This window comes from Lathyrus oleraceus, chromosome 7 (assembly GCF_024323335.1).
Source record: "Lathyrus oleraceus cultivar Zhongwan6 chromosome 7, CAAS_Psat_ZW6_1.0, whole genome shotgun sequence".
NCBI classification, from domain to species: domain Eukaryota; kingdom Viridiplantae; phylum Streptophyta; class Magnoliopsida; order Fabales; family Fabaceae; genus Lathyrus; species Lathyrus oleraceus.
In genome coordinates, this window is record NC_066585.1 from 205365028 (window position 1) to 205374971 (window position 9944).

At 38.0% G+C, this 9944-nt stretch overlaps 2 protein-coding genes across 3 annotated transcripts; one reads left to right on the forward strand and one right to left on the reverse strand.

Annotated features, from left to right (window-relative positions):
• Window positions 1-2805: 2805 nt before the first annotated feature.
• On the forward strand, window positions 2806-5708 carry LOC127107086 (acyl-coenzyme A thioesterase 2, chloroplastic). 2 transcript variants are annotated; one of them, XM_051044360.1, is made up of 5 exons: window positions 2806-3350; window positions 3487-3664; window positions 4243-4712; window positions 4967-5095; window positions 5313-5708. In XM_051044360.1, the coding sequence occupies exons 1-5, from the start codon at window positions 2886-2888 to the stop codon at window positions 5448-5450; spliced, it is 1380 nt and encodes a 459-aa protein (XP_050900317.1). In that variant the 5' UTR covers window positions 2806-2885; the 3' UTR covers window positions 5451-5708. The 2 variants fall into 2 exon arrangements, with proteins under 2 accessions (XP_050900317.1, XP_050900318.1); XM_051044361.1 differs by having other exon boundaries at window positions 2807-3350; window positions 4246-4712.
• Window positions 5709-6277: 569 nt separating this feature from the next.
• Window positions 6278-9629, reverse strand: LOC127107085 (formin-like protein 2). Its single transcript, XM_051044358.1, has 4 exons — window positions 8057-9629; window positions 7722-7939; window positions 7369-7613; window positions 6278-7259 (listed from the first exon to the last, which is right to left on the reverse strand). Exons 1-4 carry the CDS (start codon window positions 9385-9387, stop codon window positions 6474-6476), a joined length of 2580 nt encoding a protein of 859 aa, XP_050900315.1. The 5' UTR covers window positions 9388-9629; the 3' UTR covers window positions 6278-6473.
• Window positions 9630-9944: the final 315 nt, after the last annotated feature.

A 9944-nucleotide genomic window follows, 5' to 3' on the forward strand; every position in this document is an offset into this window, starting at 1 on the left:
ATTCACTTAAGTGCACCATACCTTACGGTGTTCCTTAGTTACTCTATCTCTAATCAATCCTACCTTTTGTGTGTGGCCCTGTAGGTTTTCGCGGCATCGACAATTATATTAAATCACGTATTTAACATAATAAATAGTGAGCGGTACCTAGCAACACATCACTGCTACCCAAGACACGAAATTGTCATGTGATCTGACAAATCCTTTTATGATAATACTTATGTGTACAATTACCCTTTTGCCCTAATGTCTATATTGAACACAAGGCATAGACCGTGTCATCCTTGTCCAGTTCAATATTGGGCTCATACACATTTATCCTGTTACGCAGGATGGGCAAATTCCATCTAGGTCACTCATGTCCCTTAGCATGCTTCATGGAGTACCCATCAACTGTCTTTATGGTCATCCAGTTACGAACAATGTTTGATCAGCAATAAGGCACTCGACTCTACATCTAGGGTCCATAGTGGTTTCACGTTGAAGGGTGGTATACACCATTATCACCATGAGAATAACTTATGACACTTTGCATAACATTCTATATAGTATTCTCATAGCGGGTCAATCCAGTATAAATATTACTCTTAATATTCATACCTATGTTTAAGACTTGATAACTATTTATCCATGATCCATGAGATGTGATCATTAGTTTATATACATAATAGTCTTAATGCTTTAATGTTATTCCACTTCACAATAAAGCTTGACTACGGATACTTTAAGAATATTGTCCTTATGTTTAATGTGATCTCATGATTAAGTCACACTTGATACATTAAACGGACTAGCTATTCTAGGGACTTTATTAAGCAAACATAATGAAGAAAAAGCCTTTTATTATTAATAAATAATTCGATACAAGTACCAAAAGTATTGGCCTCTAGGGCTTACACCAACAACAACTCCTTCGACCGAGCCTTCTATGCATATCGATGGAGGATTCCATGAAGGATCCATTGATCGGTGAGTGCTTATCGAGTATGTTGACCATGTGGCGTTACGACTATGGCAGGGAGAGGTATATGTATTTTATGTTTAACTCTAATTTGTTTATTATTGTGCCATGAAAGCTAAATGCTAATTTGTTTATATTTGTTTGTCACAGGAGCGTCCCACACTAAAGGTGACATTGCACGGGTCGAAGAGGAAAGACTTCCCAAACATTCTGATGTCTGAGCAGGTCATCCAGATTATACAAGACTTCTAGCTGCTTAATTTTTCCCATAGCTCCCTCACCATGCTTGACGCTCCACTACTTAGTGCTTTTGTTGAGAGACGGCACAAGGAGGCATCTTCATTTCATCTTGCGTTGGGGGAGATGACTATCACTCTGGATGATGTCTCCTCATTGTTCTATCTCCCTATCAACGATAGATTTTGAAGGCTCTTGTACTTAGCACGTCCCTTGCATGTCAGACTATTACACGAAATTTGGGAGTGTCTGATGCGGCTATGTAGGAGGAGTTTGGCGTCAACAGGGGCGCACATCTTCGTATGTCTTGGCTTCGAAAGACGTATGACGAGCTTGTAGCGGTTGAGAGTTATTAGGCTGGGGTACCTATTGATGACGTGTCACTGTCACCTCCTGCAGCTGATGCTGATGCCCAGCAGCACCTTCAGATAATTGCAGTTATTATGGATAACCTCATGGATTTGATAAACCCAAATGGCGAGGTTTATACTGGATTATCTCGGGCTGCAGACATAGCTTGTGGGAGGCCTATTTAGACATCTTTTATATATCATAGATTTCGTATATTGTCTATTATTTGTATACTATTCAGACTTTTTCATCATAATTTTTTATTGTATAATATTTTTGATGACATAACTTAGACATCAACATTAACTTAAATACAAATGCAACATCAACATTAACTTAAACATAACTTAAGAAAACAATAATAAATAAGAAAAAACCATAAACACTGTCATATGATTCTGGACGTTTCAATATCTCCATTATGTCGTCAACAGATCTTGAAAGCCTAACATCTAACTCGAGCGACCCATTTGTTATCCTACGGCAAAATGATCTCCAAATTTCCTTCACATCTTCGTCGACCTTCAACTCAATAAGGTTGGATTTCACCCTCCCGCCAGTATCAATTCAATCTTCACGAAACTCGATCTTTCTCATCTTCCTAGTTTCAGTATCAGACAATAATTCATTCAACTTGGACGTCAGGCTGACGAGAGATATGGTGTCATCCAGAAGCCGAAACTCTAGGGGAGGTGAAACTCCATTAAAATATACTTTTTCCTTAATCAAAAATTGAGGAAGATGCATTTTTTGAGATATTTTTATCAAACATATGACCTCATATTTGTACAACTTTGTATTTACTCTGAACCATTCAAAATTGTTGGTGCAATCACAATCATCCAAAACTGTCTGCAAAATCCTGAACGTCCAAAAAATAAAAAAAAATAACCCTACCGAAAATTTCATATAGGTTGAAATTTCCGATAGCCATATGTAAATTTCAAATTTCTGAAAATTAATGAAACAAATCGTAAATTTTAAAATATTTGATATTCTGGAAATTTAAAATGGATTACCCGAAATTTTGAATTGTACCAAAAATTTCATTCAGATTTTTCATTCAATTTTTACGGGAACAAAGTGTATTTAATCTTATATTATATAGAAAAATAAAAATAATAATTTACTTACTTATAAATTTATTTTATACTATCATTTATTCGGCCAAATCAAATTAAATTTTTTAAATTAGTTATATGATACATAAGAATAATATATTCATTGAATGTCATTATAAAAATTATGTTTTTTTAATCCAAACTTTCATTTGGAGGCAATATTAGACACAAGAAGCTACACAAAATTCAGAACACCATCTATTCCATGCAATGCAATGAAACCATTCCGAAAACCAAAGCTATGTCAATTGCATTACCTTATCAGATTCACATTCAATTCTCCGAGTTATCCATTGAATCTGCATCTTCACAATCACCAAACCAAATCTCTGTCCACCGATTCACAAGACCCAAAAACAACAACAAAGTCACTTCCGAATCCCATCGATGCAGGCTCTTCTAACCGCAAACCCATCAGTTTATGGCCTGGGATGCACCATTCCCCAGCCACTCACGCTCTCTGGGAAGCAAGATCCAACCTTTTCGAAAAACCAGTTAATGGCAATGGTGATCCCTCTTCATATGATCCAAAATCTCCTTCCCAAAGCAGGACTAGTATTTCGTATAATTTCTCTTCTGATCTCATTCTTCGTGAGCAGTATAGAAACCCTTGGAATCATATTAGGATGGGGAAGCTTGTTGAGGATTTTGATGCTCTTGCTGGAACCATTGCTTTGAAGGTTTTTTTCTTTTTTTTTTTAAATTAAGTTCTGGGTTTTGTTTATTACACGTTTAAAATTATTGGGTTTTGATTATTTTGTTGAAATTGGTCACAAGTTTTAAAATTTTCATGTTTTTTGTGTCTTGTGTGAGCAGCATTGTTGTAATGAAGATGGTAGTACGAGGCCCCTTCTATTGGTTACTGCTGCTGTTGACAAGATGGTTCTTAAGAAATCAATTCATATTGATGCTGATTTTACTATTGTTGGTGCTGTTACCTGGGTTGGACGGTCATCCATGGAGATTCAATTGGAAATGATCCAGTCACCGCATGGTACATACTACTAACTGCAAATGTAGTTCATGTTGATTTTGCTTTTTTTTACTATTGTTTTCATAATGTGGACATGTTTGGATTGTTGGTATAGGGCAGAGATTTTAGAAAATGGACGTTATCTTGGATTTCCAATGGTGGGAATTTCTTGCATGTCATTATAGTTAGTATATCTAAACTGTTTGATAGAAATAAGACGATTCACATGGTGATTTTAACAAATAGAAAACTTAAAGTCTTAATCGGCTGATCTTGATCAACGACTAAGATCACTAACTGCAGTGGCTGGTGACGATTGAAAGACCATTTCAGCCTTTAATTGGTTACAATCAGACATGCAACATGTTGCCAAATGCATGTTTTGTGACATGAATTTTGCTCAATTGCGTTTCTTGTGTGTGTTTGAATAGCAGTAATGTCAGAATAGCACTCAAAAGTTGAGCACAAACCAGTTCATAGTGTTGAAGTTTCACAGGCTAAAATCACATCTTTGCAATGCTATGCCTTTTGGCTGTCCTATAATTTTGCATGGTATAGTTTCTGATTTTTTTCCCTGACCCTATATTTAAATTTTCTAGCAGAGAATCCAAATATCTCAAACTCACCTGCAATTGTAGCTAACTTCACATTTGTGGCTCGTGATTCTAATACGGGAAAGGCAATCCCAATCAACCAGATCACACCTGAAACCGAAAATGAAAGATTGCTCTGGGAAGAAGCAGAACAAGGAAACAAATTAAGGAAGAAAAAGAAGGAAGAAAATAAGCATGGAGAGAGTGGAGACAGTGCCAAGCTCAGTGCACTTTTAGCAGAAGGGCGTATCTTCTCCGATATGCCAGCATTGGCAGACAGAAACAGCATCCTGATGAAGGATACTTACCTGCAAAACTCTTTTATCTGTCAGCCACAACAAAGAAACATCCATGGTCGTATTTTTGGGGGGTTTTTGATGCGAAGAGCTTTTGAACTTGCCTTTTCAACGGCTTATGCGTTTGCCGGTGCAGCACCTCATTTCTTGGAAGTTGATCATGTTGATTTTTTTAAACCAGTAAGTAACCAACAAGGAAACTATTTATTACAATATATGATGAACTGAGTTTTGTGCTTATTGGATTGTTGGTGTTAAGAATCAGCAGTACCTTATATTGTTATTTTCCAACTGTGAAACTCTCTTCTAAAGAAACAGACAATCATGACCACCTCATTTATGTGATTTTCTTTGAGAAATATTTTTTAGTAGAAAAGAAGATCTACATTTGCGTTTAAGCATGACATTTAACTGAAAATAACTTGACGATGCAGGTGGATGTTGGAAATTTTCTTCGTCTCAAATCATGTGTTTTGTACACAGAACTTGACAATCCAGGTAGACCCCTGCTGAATATTGAAGTAATTGCGCATGTCACAAAGCCTGAACTTCGGTCTAGCGAGGTGAGCACTGATCTGAACTTGATAGAAGTTTCTAGATGCATATGACATCAGTTTAAACTAAATTGGTGGTTTACTCTATAAATGAGCTAATATCAGATTATATATCAATTATCTAATTTTATTCTAAAAGAATGCAAAAATAAACGCGTCATTCTCATTCAAGACTCGCACATTCATAATATCAAATCATTTCACTCCACTGTCTTTCCTGAAACAGGTATCCAACAGATTCTATTTCACATTTGGTGTTGATCTTGAGGCTATTAAAAATGGATTAAGGATTCGAAATGTAGTTCCTGGTACAGAAGAGGAAGCACAAAAGGTGCTCGAACGCATGGATGCTGAGAACTCTTAATTCTGTTCAATCATGATACTTTTAGGGGATAGAAAAATAAAGTTTTGTATAACTTTGTTCATTATGTTTAAATAGTTGTTGATTGAACTAGGAAAGCGAATATCAGTAGCATGCTTTGTTCTTTCTGAAATTCGAAGGAACTTTTGCATTCAAACTTTGCCAAAAAATACTTGGCCTATTTTGCTGCTAAAATTAAAGCCTCGAATGCCTCTGAAGTGTGAAATCAAGCATGATAGATTCGTACTGTTTTGTAGTCTATTCTGAGACTGTCCATTAATTCACAAGGCTCTTAAATTGGTGTGTGGTTTGGCCATTTATGTGTCAGAAACCCATCATCTTTCCACCGGCAATAATGACAGTAATGGATACAGATGATGATATTATTGTCCTTCAATCTTGACCTAACTATGGTTGCCATTTACACCAGCTATCACAATGATACTAAGGTCCAAAAGCTCTCTACTCACAATCCTACCAAAGTAAACTCAAATATACCCTTCATTGAATCAAATTGTACTTTTGACAAGCATAATTGTTGTTTTAATTAACCCACCTATATAAGAATGGCACTTTTAAAGTCTAAAATTGTAAAAAAAAAAATTGTTAAGGTCTAAAATCTTGATCCATCCCTAAAAAATAGTTCAGGCAAAATGGGCGTGTCGACGTTTTAACACCCCTGCCACTTAGTTAGGGGTAGACATAAGTTACACAACAATGAAATTGTGCATCAGTACACAAATGGGTGGTCTGCACAACGCCGTCTGGCACAGCTGCAACCACCATTGTTTTGGTAGATCGTTCACATGAACACAATGCAGAGAAGCAGCTGACAGATAAAGAGGTACTAATAAACTTGTTATATAATAGAAAAAACATGTACAGAACTCTTTAGTTACAAAGACATGTGCTAAGATAGCACGAGCTACTCATTATCATCAAAAGGATGATAAGATCCAACCTTTCAATGATTAAGCATGTTAAAACTAACTCACAATGTCCAACCAGAATGGATTTTGTGGGAGGCTAATCAGATTCTGAGGAATCGGATGGCTGCATAGCACTAAACTCAGGGAAAATTGGTGGCAGTGTAGAGATTGCAGGCATTACATATTGATGTGAACCGACCAAAGTCCTCTCATTTGCTTTCCCAACTTGCCTGCACACACTGTCTAGTATAGAGAGGAAATCTTTTACAACCGTAAATATCCTAAACGGATGAGCTTCTTCCTTTTCCGAATTACCGTGGAAATACTCAGTTATCTCCTTCACTAAAGCGAGAGCATTTTTCTCTTGTGCCGTGATTCTTGAAATCTCAGCTTCCCCCCTCTCCAAGAAGCCTTTCACTGCCTCAGAAAATTTTTGGTTAGTTTCTTTCAAAGGTGACTCTTCATTCAATTTTACAACCCGCGCAACCTTTTCAATTCCGTTGGCGAGTTTAGCAACATCACTACTCAGCGTGTCTGAATCCATAACAGCAGCCTTTTTAACGTTGGCGAGCTCCCCGCTCAAACCCGACACAACTTGCAGTCCAAGCTTCCTGGAGTCAACCTCGTCTTGAAGTGTATATTGAAGGTTGTTGACAGAGTCGGCATGAGAACCCTCGGTTCTGACAATCTCGTGTACAACAAAATGTAAAAGAGTAGTCTTTTTATCAGTTCCCTTAATATCAACTAACTTCAAAAGCGTGTCCAGTTTGAATGCTTGTGCGTCACCACGATCAGTGCCAACATTCATTCGATTTCCAGTTCTCAGAACCGCCTCAAGTATCTTCATAAACATTCTGCTATTCTTCAATTCATCACAAGCCACCTGTGACAAAAAATAAACCATGAGAACTGCAGGTACATAAGCACATATTGCAATGCATAACAAGACTCGAAATTTAAAAACATAAGCTAATGTTTAGCTGGATATATACCTCTAGAGTATGAAAGGATTTCTTAAGGTATTCTAATTCTGAATCAAAATTAGCAATGTAGAGCATCGCGTCGACTCTGTTGAATGCAAAAGGTATATCAAGCATGACTTTAAGAAATTTCTCAGCAGGGCCTAGCTTGAAGGGTGAATCATCTTTAAACTCCTTCAACTTAGCTTCTTCCTCTTTGGTTGGAGCCATCTTTAATAAGCTTTCTAGAAGTTCTGTTCCCAATGTATCACAATTTCCTATTGAAAGCAAAAAAGTAAACTTTAATATGTCACCAAATTAGAAAGCCATTTACCAGGAAGATAATACTTAGTATTCCTTTGCATAGCTATTCATTTCATGGTCACCTTCCCTGAGGGCTTCACAAACTTCATCAATAGTCACATTCAGTGCCCGAAGCAAAATGGCGATATTCTGAGACTTCTTAGGATCAAGCACCCGATTCTCCGGTGGCATAGGAGAAGAATGGAATATTTGATTTCGCGCTTTATCTTTAGAAGCCAAAGCAGAATTTTCATTGGAATTATTTATCATAAAGAGTGTCTCAATCATGTCCTCATTCAACCTGCAACTCAACCCAATTAATTAACATAGCATATAATAATATAACATGACACAAATACTATGATGTTAACATGATTATTTTCAAACAAAGACAAAGTCAAATGATAAAGTCTCTTACTGAAAAGAGCTTGGTCTCAACTGATCCCAAACCATGGCCCTATCTGAGCTTGCCTTAACTTTATCCCAATGTAAAGCCTTCAACTTTGGCTTTCGAGTTTCCTCATTATCATTTTGAGAAGCCACCACCGGAGTCTCCCAAAACCTCGGCGGCATAGGCGGCGGAGCAGGACGAGACAGTTTGGTTGCCTGAGAATTCATACCATCCCAATTTGAACGAAAATCTTCAAACCGGATTGGAGACGAAGAGGAAGAAGAAAAAGAAGGGGATGCAGGGTTGTGAGGAGGTAAAGATTTCACGCTATGGATTGGACTAAGATTGAGAGAAGGAGAACGAGAAAGTGAGTAAGAAAGGGGGTAAGAAGGTGTTCTTGAAGTGAAGCTTCTGCTACCAAATTTATCAAAATGGAAAACGTTGAATGAACGAGAGCTTGTTGCAGTAACAGCAACTGCAACGACCGGTGAAGAAGAAGAAGGAGAAGGACTCTGTTGTTTGTTTCCAGAAGGAGAATCTTTCGGAGAATAAAACTCTTCTTCTTCTTCATCTTCTGTTTTTTTGTCTTCTTCTTTTTCTTTGTTCAGTTCACTCGTCCATGTTGTGACATTGTAACGTGGTAGACGAGGTAAGGGATGAAGCTCCGGGGAGTCTGTGAGTTGCCAGTACGGCGGCGAGAAACCGTCATTGCCTGAGGTTGATTCTGCTGTAACGGTTGTGTCGTATGAGCTTGCTACTGTACCGAGGTGGAATATCTCAGACCCGGAGGTTGGTTTATCGTGAGGCTTCCCGTCGACGGCGTCTGAAGAGGCGGTGTTCGGCGGGAATAAACGGAGACTGTCAGACCTGGAAGCATTGTCGTCGTTTGCGGTGGTGAAGGAAGAAGTGTGGTTGAGATGGCGACGGTAGAAGGCGAAGATAGCAGATACGGTGAGGATGGTGATAGAGAAAAGACAGAGGGAGATAACGACGGCAGCAGCGGTGCGGTGGGTGTGGGTTTGGGGATGAGGCTGTGGGAGGAGTAAGGAGGAGATGTTAGCAGGAAAAGTGGCGAGGAAAGTTGGAGAAGGAGGGAGTGGTGGAGATTGGAAAGTAGGGAAGAAAGGCTTTAGTGGAGGAGAAGAAGAAGAAGAAGAAGAAATGGAAGAAAATGGAAGCTTAGGTTGTTGTTGTTGTGGTTTGGGTTGGGTTTGAGGTGAAGAGGAAGGTGGTTGTGTAGGTGGAAGAGAGATAGAAGGATAGAGCGGTTGGTGGAGGATACGACGGTGGTAAGAAGAAGCACAAGCACGTGATGAAAACAAGAGAATACTGAGTATGGTTAAGAACATTGTGCACATGATGTTTGAGAAAGAACAAGTTCAATACTTGTGCATTGGTTTTGGTTTTAGAAGTGGTTATTTAGTGAGAAGGTGGTAGATGTGTGAAATCTGCGGGCTAGTGTGTGCGACAGTAACTGTGTCTGTGTTAGAGAGAATTGTTGTAGTGTAGTGGAGTCATGGTATGCTATCTAGCTAGCTGTTGCTTTCTCCTCCTTTACTACAATCTAATCTCTGAAAAGTTTTGATCTTTTCTTTGTCTTTGTCCTCGTGCTGCTAGTGGTCACAGTTCCACATTTTCACCCATTACAAAATTCAAATGCTGTTTTCATTTTTATTACCTTGTCCTTTTTTTTTAAAGCTGTCTTGTTTTCTACAGTGTCTAGCAATGTTAGTATATAGGTACTGTGTTTCTTTGACAATTTCATTCAAATTTTAAAAATAGATTTAATTAAATTTTGCTAGTGCTTCTTCACGTAACTAAATTCTTTATTTGATTAATGATGCAGTAATGTTATGATCTTGAGTAAGATGGTGATTTTAGCATCGGGATAACCTACATTGTTTACAAATCAAGA

Bases quoted from the DNA above. Each gene is read 5' to 3' on its own strand.
- LOC127107085 (XM_051044358.1), bottom strand. From the start codon at position 9,387: ATGTGCACAATGTTCTTAACCATACTCAGTATTCTCTTGTTTTCATCA. The intron at 7,940-8,056 runs GTAAGAGACTTT...GTTGAGTTGCAG, and splicing joins TTGAGACCAAGCTCTTTTCA to GTTGAATGAGGACATGATTG. The intron at 7,260-7,368 runs GTATATATCCAG...TTTTTGTCACAG, and splicing joins AATCCTTTCATACTCTAGAG to GTGGCTTGTGATGAATTGAA.
- LOC127107086 (XM_051044360.1), top strand. From the start codon at position 2,886: ATGAAACCATTCCGAAAACCAAAGCTATGTCAATTGCATTACCTTATC. The intron at 3,665-4,242 runs GTACATACTACT...TAAATTTTCTAG, and splicing joins AATGATCCAGTCACCGCATG to CAGAGAATCCAAATATCTCA. The intron at 5,096-5,312 runs GTGAGCACTGAT...TTCCTGAAACAG, and splicing joins CTGAACTTCGGTCTAGCGAG to GTATCCAACAGATTCTATTT.